Consider the following 17,114-nt stretch of genomic DNA (forward strand, 5'->3'; position numbering starts at 1 on the left):
TGAATTTCAGCTCTAAATTTGCTCTGAACTAGATACCTTGTGAAATTAAATTATTTTTAATGGACTGTTACTCAGATTACTTTGTCCTTATGTAAAGTCCTGAAATTCCACTGCTAGCTAGGCACAGCCAAGATGATAGCTCGATACCCCACTGGTTGCCCTTCTCTACAAAGGTGCCATTTTTCTAAATTAGCTTTGAGTTATACCAGGACTCTGAATCCAAAGCACACAGATTGCATAATTGTGTACCCGGGCTGAGGTGATAACGACTTAATCATGCCTTCAGAGCCAATTACTATGTAGGTCATGGTAGAAAAGTTGTGTTTGAATAGGGCAGAGCACATTACATTGAAGGCTTAGCTTACACTTATTTCTGAAACTATAAAAGCTGCTTGTATGGGAGAACCAAACTTAGCATTTTGGCCAGAAAATGAGGTCTGTCACAGTGCTTACTGCTGAACACTATGTTTCTACTGCACAGGTCATTCCTGTGCCACTAGCAACAGTCCCTCTTTTTGTTTACTATAGTCATCAAACAAACAAAAACTGTTGTTTCCTACAGAAAGAATGACATTTATATTTCATTCCAGGTAAAGGGCAGGGATAAGCTTAGATTTCATGAAGCCCGACGTTCATACAAGTTAGGGTCCTCTTTATGGAAAATAACTAAAAATTACTATACTTTTGCAAACTCTACAAACATAAATGCCCCCGTGAAGACATTTTGAAGGACACTTTAGGGCCCTAAAGCTTAAATTTATTATCTTCAGTGGTAACTCTGCCTCTGTATAAAGCCTATGTCATCTCTTCTTGCTTCTTTCAAGTTCACCTAAAATATGAAGGATGGAAGGAAGGAAAGAAAAGTATAGGAAAGTATAAATAGGTGGATAAAACCAAATAAATATTGCCAGTTTAAAATAATAGCAAATAGTAATATCCCATAGGAGTCTAAATATGTGCTGAATTAAAATACTTGACAATAACATTCCAAAATGTCAGAGAGAGATGAGTGATATCCTTTTTGTAAGAGAGATTTTGTAATATCCTTGAGCTGTCTGGAAAGTAGAAAAGTACTAATTTATATGACCTCTACAAAGTCAAGGATACATATTATTGACTTTAAAGTAGCCACGAAAAGAAAATAAAAATAATGTTTAACAAGCTAAAAGAGGGAAAATGGAATAAAAAGTATTTTACCAATCCAAAGGAAGAAAAAAGAAAAAGAAATGAGACAAATACAAAATGATAGTAAAATATCAGGTTTATTTTTTTTATTTTTATTTTTTTAAAGATTTTATTTATTTATTTGACACAGAGAGATTACAAGCAGGCAGAGAGGCAGGGAGAGAGAGAGAGAGAGGAGGAAGCAGGTTCCCTGCTGAGCAGAGAACCCGATGCGGGACTCGATCCCGGGACCCTGAGATCATGACCTGAGCCGAAGGCAGCGGCTTAACCCACTGAGCCACCCAGGTGCCCAAAATATCAGGTTTAAATGCAACTATAATAGTAACTACATTAACTAAACAGACTACATATTCTGAGTCTAAAATTGTCAAAATAGATTAAAAATATACACATCTACAAGCATATGCCGAGTATAATAAATATGCCTAAACAGAAGGATGTAGAAAGGTCAAAAATAAAAATACGAACAAAGATGTACTATCTTGACACTAACAAGTTACAGCACAAAATTGGTATGGTCCAAGTGTTTATGCCATGAAAACTGGCTAATGCTACAAGTAGGGATTGTTTCTCTTTTTACCCTGGAGGGCTAGCTATTAAACATGTAGTGGGATACCTCTGAAAAAAGCTGTGGTAAATTTGAATGCAACTGATTACAAGTATAAAGCAAAAATGTGAGATGTAAAAGAAACGGGAATGTTCATAATCACAGTTCGAGATTTTTTAACACACCTACCTTATATAATTATAAGAAGCAGACCAAAAAAACAAAAAAATTTGCCCAGTATAGATAAGGAAACAGAGAATTAGTGACTTAACCAAGTACCCCAAACCGATGAGTGAGAAGGGAACTCAGTTCAAGTTTCACGCATATATTTAAAAAAATATATCATTCATCCATCCATCCATCCATCCATCCATCCATCCATCCATCCATCCATCTAACCATCCATTCATTTGAGAGAAAGAGAGCACAAGGAGGGGGAATAGCAGAGGCAGAGGGAGAAGCAGGCTCCCTGCTGAGCAGGGAGCCAGATTTGAGACTCCTTCCCAGGACCCCAAGATCATGATCTAGCCGAAGGCAGACGTTTAACCAACTGAGTCACACAGATGTCCCAAGTTTTATGTATCTAAATCCAATATTCCTTCTGCAATGGTTTTATATTACAAAAAAACCTGGTGATATTTACTTTTAATGACAAATATAATTCCCACATTAATATAAAAAATGGGGAGAAGAGGGAGGCACATTATCTAATTATATATTGTTACAGTTGTACCTTATTTCTAGAAAGGCTTTATATTTAATCTATGTTCTAAAAATATAAAATCTATTGTTACAAAACAAATTATGGGGCTGGCATGGCTATAAAACAGATGAGTAATTTTATTAAGGGATTTGCTACCACCTCCTTGGTGATAACTAGCATGGAGCTTATCTATTAAATCTTCAATGATGTTGTTACTTCAACAAGAGCAGCAGGGAATGCTTACAGAGTGATTGATGGCTTTGTGCCAGGCAGTTTTATACTTCTCCAGGGTAATTTATTGAATCCATTCAACCACCAAGTGAGATAATGTGATAGTTAATTTTATGTGTCAATTTGACCGGCCATAGGTGTCCACATTAAAAATTATTTCTGAGGGAGACAAACCATAAGTGACTCTTAATCTCACAAAACAAACTGAGGGTTGCTGGGGGGAGGGGGGTTGGGAGAAGGGGGGTGGGGTTATGGACATTGGGGAGGGTATGTGCTTTGGTGAGTGCTGTGAAGTGTGTAAACCTGGCGATTCACAGACCTGTACCCCTGGGAATAAAAATATGTTTATAAAAAATAAAAAAAATTATTAAAAAAAAAGAATATATAAAAAAATATTTCTGGGTGTTTCTGTAATAGCATTTCTGGAGATTAGTCTTTGAACCAGTGGACTCAGTAAAGTAAATCGTCCCTCTCCCACAATGTACATGGGCATCACCCAATCCACTGAGGGCCTGAATCAAACAAAAGGCAAAGTAAGGAAGAATGTGCCTTTTTTGCTCTGTCTGCCTGCTTGAGTTGGGACCTCCCATCTTCACCGGCCCAGAAACTGGATTTTAATCTATTGGCTCCACTGGTTCTCAGGCCTTTGGACTTAACTTACATCACTGGCCTTTCTGGGTCTCTAGTTTACAGGTGGCAAATTGTGGCTATTCTCAGCTTCCATCATTGTGCAAGCCAATTCATCATAATGCTTCCATATAAAAACATAAAATAAAAAATGTATTTATATATCATAACAATATTATATGTGTATTATATATAAAATCTGTATTTCTACTTCTATCTATCTATATCTCCTACTGGTTCTGTTTCTCTAAGAAGCCTAACTCATAAAGATTTTTACTTTTATTATCCTCATTTTGCAGTGAAGAAACTGAGGCAGTGAAGAAAAACATACCCAAAGTCACACAGCTCGTCTCCAGAGTACTCTTAATCACTACATATGCTATATTGTCTATGATTATGTTGATTAAACTGTGCTTTACATTTAATATTTCAAAAAAAAAGCATAAAGTGAGATATTTCTATTATATATATATATACACATATATATGTATATATATATATTTAGTTCTTAAATGATACCTAGAAAAATCATTTATGTCTCTGAAATAAATTTTTTTTTGGGGGGGAGAAACAAAAGGTATGGCACATTCTGCTCCTTTTAAAAAGCAATTTCAGGGCGCCTGGGTGGCTCAGTGGGTTAAGCCGCTGCCTTCGGCTCAGGTCATGATCTCAGGGTCCTGGGATCGAGGCCCACATCGTGCTCTCTGCTCAGCAGGGAGCCTGCTTCCTCCTCTCTCTCTGCCTGCCTCTCTGCCTGCTTGTGATCTTGCTCTGTCAAATAAATAAATAAAATCTTTTAAAAAAAAATAAATAAATAAATAAAAATAAAAAGCAATTTCATGGGCGCCTGGGTGGCTCAGTGGGTTAAGCCGCTGCCTTCGGTTCAGGTCATGATCTCAGGGTCTTGGGATCGAGTCCCACATCAGGCTCTCTGCTCAGCAGGGAGCCTGCTTCCTCCTCTCTCTCTGCCTGCCTCTCTGCCTACTTGTGATCTCTCTCTGTCAAATAAATAAATAAAATCTTTTTTTTTAAAAAAAAAAAGCAATTTCATGGTTCTCAAGCAGGAAATCAGACATATTTGTCATCACCCCATTAAAAAAATTGTGGTAAAATGTACAACATAACATTGGTCATTTAAATCATTTTAAGTGTTAGTTCAGTTGTACTGAGTGCATTCATGTGTCGTGCAATCATTATTACCATCCATCTCCAGAACTCTGTCATCATCCCAAACAGAAACTCTGCACTCATTACAAAATTATTCCCCATTCCCATCTCTCCCAGCCTCTGATAACCTCTGTTCTATTTCCTGTCTTTGAATTTGTCTATTCTTGATACTTCAGATAAGTGGTAGGTATTTCAGATAACTCGCCCTTTTTCGTCTGCCTTATTTCACATAGTGTAATGTTTTCAAGGTGATCAGTGTTGTTAGCACATATCAGAATTTCATTCCTTTTTATGACCCAATAATTTTCCATTGTAGGTACATACCACATTCGTTAATCAATTCATCTGTGGATGCACATTTGGGTTGTTTCCAGTTTGGGGTTATTCTGAATAATATCTCCATGAACACTTGCGTACAAACATCTCTTTGAGTCCCTTCTTTCAATTCTTTTGGGCATATACACAAGTTAGAATTACTGGGTCATATGGTAATTCTGTGTTTAACTTTTGAGAAACTGACAAACTATTTTCCACAATGACTACACCATTTTACATTCCCACCAGCAACTTACAAAGGTTTCACTTTATCCACATCCTAACCAATGCCTGTTACTTTCATTTTTTTTTGGTTTTGTTTTTCTTTTGGATAATAGTCATCACAGTGAATGTCAAGTGGTATCTACCTATGGCACTGATTTGCATTTTCCAAATAACTAGAGATGTTGAGCATCTTTTCTTTTGTTGGCTATTTGTTTGTCTTCTTTGGAGAAATATCTCTTAAGTCCTTTGCCCATTTTTCAGTTGGATTGCTTTTTATTTTGAGTTGTAGAAATTTAATTAATTAATTGATTCATTAAATTATGGTGCAAAATGGTGGTTTCTTAAAGCATGGGGACAGGATCTGTGGGCAGAAAGAGCTGTGGAGGTGTAGGAGTTTAAAAAAATACATCCTGGGGTATTAATTCTTTATCAGATAGATGATTTGCAAATTTTTCCTCCCATTCTGTGGGATGTCTTTTTACCTTCTTGATAGTGTCCTTTGGTGTACAGAAGTTCTTAATTTTAATGCAGTCCAATTTATCTTTTTCTTTTTTTGAACATGCTTTTAGTGTCATCTTCAAGAAATTACTGCTAAATCCAATGTCATGGAGACTTTCTCCTATGTTTTCTTCTAAGAGTTTTATAAGCTTAGCTCTTATATTTAGCACTTTGATCCATTTTGAGTTAAGTTTTATATGTGATACCAGATAAAGGTCCAACTTCATTATTTTGCTTGTGGATATCCATTTTTCCCAGCACCATTTGCTGAAGAAACTGTCCATTTCCTATTAAGTGGTATTGGCACATTTTTTGAAAGTCAGTTGACCATATCTGAGAGTTTATTCTGACCTCATTTTGTACAAGTAGGAAATAGACCCTATAATCCTCTTATAGGTGTGTAACAGATACTTTGTAATAATGTATATGTACAGAGGACAGAAGGACTATGCCAGAGAACTACCATTGGTAATACAAGGATATGATAACAAAAGAAGAAAAATGAATACCACCAAAAAAGGTTTCAAGCATATTTTTATTATGGATAGGTAAGTGTGGTTTGCTGTGGCTAAAGATATGTTTATAATGGATGTACAAGCTTTTCTATATACCAAAAGGTATAATATTTTTCTTTTAATACTGAATAACATTTCTCTGACAAGGGAATTCTGAGTGTGCTGAGCCTATTTTAAATGGCTATATACTTTTTTCTTCCTGAATGTTGCTTTTAAGACTGGTAAATTGAAGTCTTTTAGGTCCAAACACAATAAATTTAAGAATAGTGAGATAAAATCAATGAATACTACAAAACATGTAATTCCTATGAAGCAGAAATAATGGTTTTTATAATTTAAAACAGCAGCAATTTCAAAAGATTTGCTGAATTAAAACTTTACAAAATATATATATACATAGTATCATTCCAGATGATCATGGATTTTTTAAAAATAGTATATCACAACCCCAAACTCTATCCCAAACCTACTACAGGAAGTAGCTGGCCTGTAATATTTTTTACAACACTTTAAAAAATAAAAACAAAAGAAACCTCCTAATTCTCTTGTGCATAAGCACAGGTTTCTGTGTGCTGGCTTTGATTCCATATCACAAAGAGAATTTTAAAATAGAACAAGGACTTCACATAAATAATGTTTTACTTGTTATTAAGCATGTAACCAAACAAATTAAAATAAAGTACTAACAACCAAAACATATCTTGATGTAACCAGTACATACACTCTTAAAGAATAACAAAGACGAAAAAAGAAATAAAATAGTCTATGAAAGCCACAAGCACCTTGTTTTAGGAAAAGCACCAAGCAACATAAAAAGGCAACACGTAAGAGGTAGTGTACCACCGGCTAAGATGTATATGCCCATTGGGGACCTGAATACAGCTTAGTGTTTGGGAAAATAAGACATGTTGGACTGTGGCTTGTGATTTTTAGACAGAAGCATCACACATGTGGAAGCATTAGCCAGTATTGCTCCATAGTGCTCTGCATCTCCAGCTGTCTAATGGGTACTTTGCTCTCAGTCAAAAAAATAGAGGCTACCCTGAAGAATTCCATGTTTATAAATTTTCAGTTCTAGGGAATTCTCTAAGAAAGCTCAGATCAATATAATTTTTTAAAGAATTAAATACTTTATCAATTATAGTCCTTTAAAAATGCCTTTTCTCCTTTTTCGGAGGAAATCTTTTCTTCCTGAGATTCTTTAAGATTTAGCCAATGCTTTATTCCATGCATTTCACAATGATAGTATCTCTCTGTCTGTATTTTTCCCTCTGCAACAATTACCTGGCCAACAGCACGAATTCTGAACTAATTCAGAAACCTTAGAGAAAGCATACAGAACTGCTTTCAATGTAGTACTTCCTTTTGGTTTTGAGATGAGGAAGTTTTTGTACTTCAATGACTGGAAGCTGATTAGGGTCCTGGGTGTGAAAAAGGAATTTTGCCTTATGCCAGCTGCCATCTTGAATCTGTAAAACAAGAACAAAATGCTTTGATATGTAATCATGTCATCAGAAGTTGTTCTCAGCAGACAATGCCCTTCACTCTCAATGAAGATTTAGTTTAAGAATTAGAGATAATGAATAGGAAGTCCCTAAAACAAAGTAAATGCTGGCATAGAGTAAGTGTGCAATGCTAACACTCACTATGACTAATTGAAAACATGGTTTCATTCTTTTCTCCAAATGGCAATGTGTGTTCTGATTTTTCAGTCCCAGGGACTAAGGCTAGGCTTCTGCTTCTGTTGTCTGTAGATCACTGGACCAGGTATGAATTAAAAGGCTGTACTATTCCTAATATGAGTAACACCCATCTGTTCTCTGTTCCTTTATTTGGGGCTGATTCTTTAGGCCATCCTAAAAGGAGGAAAAGCAATGAGCTGTCTCAACCTCTCTGTAATTTAGGCAAGAAATAACCAAAATTGCTTCAGTAGGAAATAAACTATAATTCTGTTGAATCACCTTTAAGGTTTCCTTTTTTCCAGAGTGTGGTTACTGTTTATATAGTTTCTTTCCTCTCTTCTTTCTAGGCCTTTCTTTCTTTCTTTTTTTTTTTTAATCACTCTATGTTCTTTTGTTTCTGACAAATTCTACTATGGAACAAACACAAATCATAAAATCTCTTATGATTAAGATTCAACAAGATAAAATAGAGAAACACAATTCGCTAGTTTTGTGAAGCTTTTTATTAAAAAGTTGATTCACTTGTTTATAGAATTATGATATAAATTTTAAAATGTGAAGAAACCTCAGTGATTATTTAAGCTATAAATTTCATTTACTAGTCATCAGCTTGGGGTGTGTGTGTGTGTGTGTGTGTGTGTGTAGGACACTATTAGATTAACTCGTTAAGTCTTGTAAGCAATATTTATTGGATACTAAGTACAAGTGGCACAGCTGAGTAAGATGTAATCCTCTATTTTCTAATAGTCCTTGGGAAATATGAAGCTGAATAAATCAGCTCTGGATTTTGAAGACTAGCAGCTTATAAATCTAGTTGGAGAGGGGAAACATGAACGTAGACATAACACAAGACAACATATGGTGAGTACAGTATAAATAATGTAGACAGTGAGCGCTAAATTCCTCATTTCCAACTGAAGTACTCAGGGAAAGCCTCATGAATTCAGATTTCAGAATTTAAAATGGGCCTTCAAGTATGCCTAGTACTTCTACTTGGTTAGAGAGGTAGAGAAGGCATTTCGGAGAAAGATAATGACACGAGTAAAAACAAACATACAAAAAACTGTTGGAAAAGTAGATGATTGCCGAAGTATGCCTACATGGGGATGAAGAGCAGATTTTGATAGAAATCCAGGTACCACCAATCTCTTTATATATAAAATATGAAAAATAAACACTTACCTCACACAGTTGTAAGGATTAAATGAGATTTCAGTTAAGCAGTATAGTGTGGCATGGATTTTGGAGTTATACCCACCTAGGGTTTATTTCTTGCTCTCCACTAATTAGCTACATGACCTTGAGCAAGTTATTTAGCCTTTCTGTTTCTTCATTTTCTTACCTATAAAATGAAACTTCTTTATAAAGCTGTTATAATTAAATAAAATAATGTATGTAATACAGGGTAACTGCTATATAATAAGGTCCCAGTGACTAATAGTAGGGATTATTGTTGATATTATTATTGTTATTATTATTAATAGATCAATTTCACCATACTTTAGGGTAAACAGCCACCGAAAGCCCAAGCTAGAAAGGTTGGGGCCGGACTATTTTAAGCGCTAAACAAAGAGCGGATAAGTTTAGATTGTATCTCAGAGATAGTAGTGAGTCACTGAAAGTTTCTGGAAAAAATTATAAAATTCAAATGAGTTTGTTGATAATATTGATCTCTTTGCTTTTAAAGAATGAGCCATATACCTCTGTTTGCCTCTCATTTTTCGAATACTCAAGCACTATTTGTCTGAAAATAAAATGTTGTGAAAAAGTAGAATTCCCTGGAAATGGTAAGAGATGTTAAATCACGGGCTTCATGGTGCACAAGAGCAAGAAACCAAGCTACTTGAAATCATTAATGAAATGTATGTGATGTGGATGCTCTTTCTAACAGGGTTGGGAAACTCTTCTGTAAAGTGCTAGATAATAAATGTCTTAGGTTTTGTGAGCCACAGTCTCACATTTATTTAACTCTGTCATCCCTGTGTGACAACAGCCATAGATACTGAGTAAACAAATGAGTGTGGCTATGTGCTAATAAAATTTATTAACAAAAACAAGTGGCGGGCGGGGCACCTGGGTGGCTCTGTTGGTTAAAGCCTCTCCCTTCGGCTCAGGTCATGATCCCAGAGTCCTGGGATGGAGCCCCACATCCAGCTCTCTGCTGAGCAGAGAGTCTGCTTCCCCCCCCTCTCTAACTGCCTCTCTGCCTCCTTGTTATCTCTATCAAATAAATAAATAAAATCTTAAAAAAAAAAGTGGTGGGGTGGATTTGGTCTGTGAAATGTAGTTAGCCGACACCTGCTTTATACCAAAACATTTTAAAATTATAGATTTTTTATAATATTAGTTGTTTAATTGTAAAACAAAAATGGGCTATGATTCAAATATCAATTGGTAGGGCCAGTCAATCTGCAATTTTGCTCGTATTTGGTTTCAGGTATAGGGACTGACAAAATGAAATACAACAGACTTGCCTCTATAACCTGTCTTCCATATATAATGAGATGTAGAATTACAGTAGTGAAATATAAGAAATAAATCTATTTATTTATATGCTCTTTCTATCCATGCAGGGGTAATATAGATATTTCATATGAGCAGTAAGAATTAGATTTATGTATTAACATCTGTTCTGCATATAAAAATCAACGGATGACCAGTGGGTGTTACAGAAGTTGACGTGATACGATACAGGCAAACTATTGATTCTGAAAAATGTAATGTTATTATAAATAGGGCACCTTAAAACTTATTAGCCTCTGGATCTTCAGTTTGCAATTAAAGTCTTATCCCCATTATTTTAATTTTATGGCCTTTTCAGTTTTATATTAGCTATATTGAACAATTCTAAAAGTTGCCATCCCTTACCTTGCAGTCATCTGAAAGCACCTTAGGTTCAAGTAGAGTGTTTTCTTCAAAAATCTGGCCATTCCATCCCTTGAAGCCAACAGACAATCCTGAGCCATTTGGCTGAGCACTTGTCCACACTGGGGTGTTTAGACAGTGAATGGTGATGATATGGGTGGCTTCTGAGCTCAGTAAGTGAAGGAAGTTCATCTGGACTTTTCCAACTCCAAACTCCAACTAATGTCATAGAAATAATATACAAGTTATAAGATGTGGCAACTGAATAACTTATAATTTGGGGGAACCTGGAGAGTCCTTGAAATGAAGATCTGAGAAAGCCCCTTTCCTTGGCATTTAAGTGCCAGTCAACAGTATGCTGATAAATGCTTAACCACTGGCTTTTGCTAGGTGGAGTGGAGTAATCGCTGATTTAGAGCATTTTCCAGTTTCTATGGTGTAACCACTCCTACCATGGCTGACTTCAGGCAATCATGGTGGTATCACTGAACACGGAGCTAGAAAGGGGTGTTAACAATAGGGTCTCCTGAGTCTGTATGAGCTGGCCTCAGCATACCACGAGGCTACTAGACATGACCAAAAAAGCGAGGTAATTTTCATGTTATCTAAAATGCATTAGTTATTTGTTGTTGATTAATTCTTTAATAATTTCTTCCACAAAAATCTGAAATTGTCCATAATTTACTTTGAAGATCTTTTTTTTTGAGTTTCTGAAGATAAGTTACAAGTTGTAATAATACCTTGTTGAGAAGTTTTAATTATAAAAGCTTTTAAAGACAAGGGTAGAATCTTATTCTTTGTGTTGCCAGCCCCTAATGTCGTTCCAGCCATAGAATGGAGTCATCAATATATGTTTATTGAAATGAATGAAGGCATGAACAAGTACTGATAATAAAGTCAACAATACAGGGCAAAATTGGAGCAAGGAGGTCTGACTGAAGATTTCCTAGGCTTGGAAAAGGAAGTAGATTTTTCTATAGCTTTTGACATTTTTATTATTTTATTTATTCTTCAAGCAGGCATATGGTCATAACATAAGTGAATGAAAGTGATTTCAACGAGGAATTTATATTGATTTCCAAACATAAAATTAGAAAAATATCAGTTATGAGGTATCAGAGGGGAAAAAAAAAAGACAGGCACCAAAAAAGTAAAAGGAAAAGAGAAGAAAGGCAAAAGAAGGTCAATGAAGATGAAAACATGGAAGGATCATCATAAGGAACATTAGAATTTAAGTAGCTCAGGTTCCTTTATTTTACAGCTGAGAATCACAAACTTGTAAACTAATCTTTCTGAGCCTTAGTGTCTTTGTTGGTGAAGTGGAATATGACACTGACATGGCAGGATTGTGGTAAGGGCTTAAGGGGCCAAATGTCACTTAACCAACACAGTGCCTGGCACAGAGTAGGATATTTGGTGGCTCAGAGCATCATTTGCCAGATTAGTAGAGGGGTAGAGACTAGAACCCAGGTCCCTAATTCCAAGTCTACCATTCTTTCCACTACCTGCCCAGTCTTTCTCAGGTTGAGTTTATGGATAGGACAGATGGGAGAGTTGATTCCGTGAAGGAAGGAATTGGAGTGCAACGACTTCAGTGTTCCTATCTCCTTTGTACACGCCTCCTGGTCTTCATCTGTCTTTTATGATAATCCAAATAAAAATCCTGGGCCAAGTCCAGGGGAATGAGGATGATCATACAGATATTTTGGAAGTAGGACTATCATGCTGATCTTCATGAGAGGAACATGCATTCCCTAGGGATGGAAGACTCTTTCCTGGTTTGAGAATAATAATGGTGAATGCTACTGTGATTAACTCGTGAAACACCCTTAATGAAGGGGGATATTTTATAAAGGCTAGTGAAACAATGAGCAGCTAGAGAGATTAATAGACTGCACATTTTAGCTGCACCTCTTTGTGATGGACCAAATATATAAGGGGCAGGTGTATCAATTCTTTGTTGATGAGAAGTAAGTCCTTAGTAATAATACCAAACTGGTTAGCCAGAAAAAGAAAGAAATGCACTTTTGATTTCTTCAGGATATTATAGGTAGAGCTAAGCTATAGGTTTCATAAATGCTTGTTATAATTCTAGTATCATGCCAAACTAACTTTCATTCATGTTATTATACTTGAAAGGAGTTTTAAAAAATAGTCAATGGATGTTTAAACATCCATTGAAGGGAGGTTCTTTGTGCCAAATCATCAAAAATAGCAAGCTTTGTGGCAAAATTCCTCTTCTAATGATGTGATTTTCAGAAAACCTTTAGGTAACTGGTTACTAATTACAAATATTGTAGCTGTTTGGGGGATTTTTCCAAGGTATGTGTATGCATAAAAACATATGTTGCACATTTTTTGTTTTAGAGAGAGCATGAATTGGGAGGGGCTGGGGGGGGCAGGGAGGGGCAGAGGGATAGAGAATCTTACGCAGACTCCTTGATATCACAACCTGAGCTCAAACCAAGAGTCAGCTGCTCAACTGACTGAGCCACCCAGGCGTGCCCTCCCACAACATTTTTAAAAGGAGATTAAAAAAGCATAATCAGTAGACTAAGCCATGACATGCCAATCATAAAATACAACCAAAATATCAAGATTCTCTTAGAATTATTTTAAATTTTTATTTCATTTAAATTTTTTAAAGATTTATTTATTTATTTAACAGAGAGAGAGAGAAAGAGAGAGTTATCACAAGTAGGCAGAGAGGAGGAAGCAGGCTCCCCGCTGAGCAGAGAGCCCGATGTGGGGCTAGATCCCAGGACCCTGGGATCATGACCTGAGCCGAAGGCAGAGGCTTTAACCCACTGAGCCACTCAGGTGCCCCTCTTAGAATTTTTTTTTTAAAAACAACAAAAGAAATTTTCTTTCTTATATATGGTAGAGAAGGATATCTTACTTCCATTCATAAAAATCATAATTATTTAAAGTAACATTTAAAAAAATCATGCTCACTGATACTGGGCAAGTATAGACATATATTCTATAATTCAATACATACCTTTGCTACAGAAACAGGAGATAAACATGTCTGACCACCAGCACTGAAATTGCAGAAAACCTCAATGGCATCTGAAGGGCATCCGAGATTTGGATCAATCCAGTATTTTCCTATTAATTTATTATAAAACATAAAAATATTTAAATTATATACTAAAACATATTTGAACCATCATTACAAATTATCATACTTTAAACATATATTTTTACAGTTTTAACTGTAAAAAAACTTAGAAGATTATAAAGATATTTACATTCAGCCCATGAATGAAAGCAGTAAATGTTATGTAAAATTGATACCAAAAAGTGTATTTTTCATATACCTATCAATTTAAGGGCATTTCAACAAAAAAAATAAATATAATGGTTGAATTTATTGCTTCTTTCCACAGATGAACTCATCATCTTAAAGGGAACCGTCTAAAGTTACATAGTTAATAGAAAAGTTGCAGTTGATGTGGTATACTTTTTTTTTTTTTTAAAGATTTTATTTATTTATCAGAGAGAGAGGGAGAGCAAGCGAGCACAGGCAGACAGAGTGGCAGGCAGAGGCAGAGGGAGAGGCAGGCTCCCTGCTGAGCAAGGAGCCCGATGTGGGACTCGATCCCAGGACGCTGGGATCATGACCTGAGCCGAAGGCAGCTGCTTAACCAACTGAGCCACCCAGGCGATGTGGTATACTTGTCCACTTCTGTTCTATGTCATTACAGATTTTAAAAATAAATATACAGAAACAACATCAATCTCCCTGAGGTAAAATAATATCTTCACGATAATTGGAATAAAAATAATAAAACATCCTTTGTTTCCATAGAAAGAAAATGTACAATTAAATGGTTATCACTTTGGGGCTTTCTTCATCAGATTTCTAAGCGAGAAAAACTGAAATCCCTACAGCCAGTGTAAGCCTGCCAACCTTTGTCTTCACCGAATGCCCAGCAGAATCAAATGGAGTCTTAGTCAGTCTACAGGAAATACTCAGGCTGAAAGAGTGTTGATCTAGTATCTTAATTCTGGAATAACAGGCCCAGAATATTGAAGTAGCACCTTATACTAAAAGCAAAGGCAAAGAATTTTTTAATGAGATAGTGCTGCTTTTTTGCATTAAAAAGGCAAGATAGTCAAACAGTATTTGGCAAATGTCATTTCTATCCTTGTCCATTCCATCCTTATCCTATTAGAAAGATTCTTCTACATCATGCTGGGCTTCCTCTGGCCCATTATTTTAGACTTCCAAAACATCCTCAACTCTTCTTACCTCTACTATTCTACTAATCCTTCAAAACGAATACTTGCTGAGTTGGTGGCTCCAAAAGCAGGGACTGTCCTCTCCTGCAGTGTTTTCAAATTTTGGTGGCATTAGAACCATCTGTTAAAACACAGATAGCTGGGCCCCATCCCCAGAGTTGCTGATTCATTAAGTTGGGGCTTGGAATCTGTATTTCAACAGAATCTCATTCTGGTCCAGGGACACTTGAAGAACCACTGATCTCTTGTGATATGGAAGAAAGGGGCAAAAGAAATCTGATCTTCTGGTCCCTTTTTGTCCCCTTCCCTTAGAATTTTGGACATTTTGTAAAGTTTATAGAAATGAGTGCCAGATTTTTTTACCAGGATCTAATGTAGGCTTCCAATATTATCTAGTGGGTGTAAAAACATTATCTTCACTACTACCTCTTTTCTTCCAAGAAACGGTTTCCCCTTCTATTATAATAAATAATAAATTTATTCTATTAATAAAATAAGCTAATAAATTCCTTATAAAAAGTTTTCCATCAAGCACACTCCCGTTGTTTTATAGGGTATAATTCTTTGAATTCAAGCATTATGTTGTACAATGGTAACCTGGTAGAGACTTTCTAATTGTTCTCAAGATATACCAAGCTATTAATAACGCACTATACCATAATATATCTTTTGCAGGCCTAAATGTTCTAACCTAAAACTAGGACTCCCATGAGGACAGTGCTTCTTTTGCAGTCCTTTTAAGCTCTGCCACAGCCTTTATTAGCATTGTACTTGTAGTACAGAAGGTGTCTTTCTTGCTCTTCATTGTCACCTCCATTCTCTATTTTTTCCCTAAAACAACTCTTCGGTAAAATTAGTGTCATTACACTATGTCCTCCATTACCCCTTCCCATTGCAGTCATCCATTTTCTTCTTCTTCTTCTTTTTTTTTAAAAGATTTTTATTTATTTATTTGACACAGAGAGAGAGAGAGAGAGAGAGATATCACAGTAGGCAGAGAGGCAGGCAGAGAGAGAGGGAGAAGCAGGCTCCCTGAGCAGAGAGCCTGATGTGGGGCTCGATCCCAGGACCCTGACACTATGACCTGAGCCAAAGGCAGAGGCTTAACCTACTGAGCCACCCAGGTGCCCCAGTCATCCACTTTCTTTGAAGATTTTAGCACTGGATGCCTATGACTTTCAGAAAATCTATGGATTAGCCAATTCTTGATGATTTTAAATTCTCATGGCTAGCACTTCCCATACCCTGGCCTCTCAGTTCCCTGAACTCTTCTGCCAAAGTTCTCATATCCTTCCCCTGCTCTCCTGACTGCCCCACTCACTTCCCAGGCCATATCCTGGCCTTTTTTATCTATCACCTACAACTAGAGTTATGTCATAATCTCACCCCTTCTCTTTTAAGCTCATTCACCCTGGTGTCCTGAGTCTATCTAAAAAACTCTTCCTTCCCATCAGGACCCAATATCCATTGATACTACCACTTTTTTCATCATCCCTCATCATATGTGGATCATATGCTCAATTCCCTTCCTACCCAAGTAAAAACCCTGAGTCCTTTACTATAATTACTTCTTTGAAGACTTCCTTAATATCCCTGCCCTGCCTCACTTCAATGTACTTGTCTTATAAAGTCCTAACCTTATAGAAGTCCAATTTTGTGCCTGATCTATGCCTGAATTTATACAGCTAAATGTAGCTGAAGGAAAATTCAACTATGCTGATTGGACTTACTTTAAATTCAAATGTTTGTAAGGCTTCCAGAAAATGACACTATGTTTCCCTCTGTCACTCTCCCAGTTGATTATTTAAAACCTTTTCTTCTTCTCTCAACTTTATTATACCTATTCCTTCATTTTATTCTTGACCAATAACCTTTCAATTTCACTGAGACATCCAAAGCCATCTGAAAGGAACTTCTATAACTTCCCACTATTACATCCATTTACCTATTTGAACTTGCACCCATATATTCTGCCTTCCTTGTTACTATTGTGAATATGCTGTGCTCCTATATAGAGCTTACCTTGTCTATTGTACCTTCAGTTTCAAATTCTTCCTTTCTTACTTTTCTTTTAAATCTAATTCTGTTTGCTGTTTCTATCAGTTCTCATGTGTGGTGTTTTATTAACCAGTATGCCTCATTACCATTGATTGTGTGCTGGGCACTGTGCTTGAGAAATGATTTGTAGAACTAATTTGAGCCCTAGGATGATGGTATATTTTATAGAAGACTTTTGTTTCTATCGGAATGGGGTGGGGGTTCTATCCATCTGGAACCATCTTAGTCCAAGTTCAAAGCTTTAGATT

At 36.2% G+C, this 17,114-nt stretch overlaps 1 protein-coding gene across 4 annotated transcripts in view; it reads right to left on the reverse strand.

Moving 5' to 3' along the window:
• Positions 1–6,013: 6,013 nt before the first annotated feature.
• The window catches only part of COL24A1 (collagen type XXIV alpha 1 chain), a 395,660-nt gene continuing 384,559 nt past the window's right edge, over positions 6,014–17,114 (reverse strand). For all 4 annotated transcript variants that reach the window (XM_044238615.1, XM_044238616.1, XM_044238614.1 and 1 more), the window contains 3 exons: positions 13,562–13,671; positions 10,564–10,779; positions 6,014–7,482 (listed from right to left, as the gene is read on the reverse strand). In XM_044238615.1, the coding sequence (XP_044094550.1) occupies positions 7,336–7,482; positions 10,564–10,779; positions 13,562–13,671 (473 nt within the window). In that variant the 3' untranslated portion in view covers positions 6,014–7,335. The remainder of the gene's footprint in view (positions 7,483–10,563; positions 10,780–13,561; positions 13,672–17,114) is intronic.

Source organism: Neovison vison, chromosome 2 (genome assembly GCF_020171115.1).
Source record: "Neovison vison isolate M4711 chromosome 2, ASM_NN_V1, whole genome shotgun sequence".
Lineage (NCBI taxonomy): Eukaryota > Metazoa > Chordata > Mammalia > Carnivora > Mustelidae > Neogale > Neogale vison.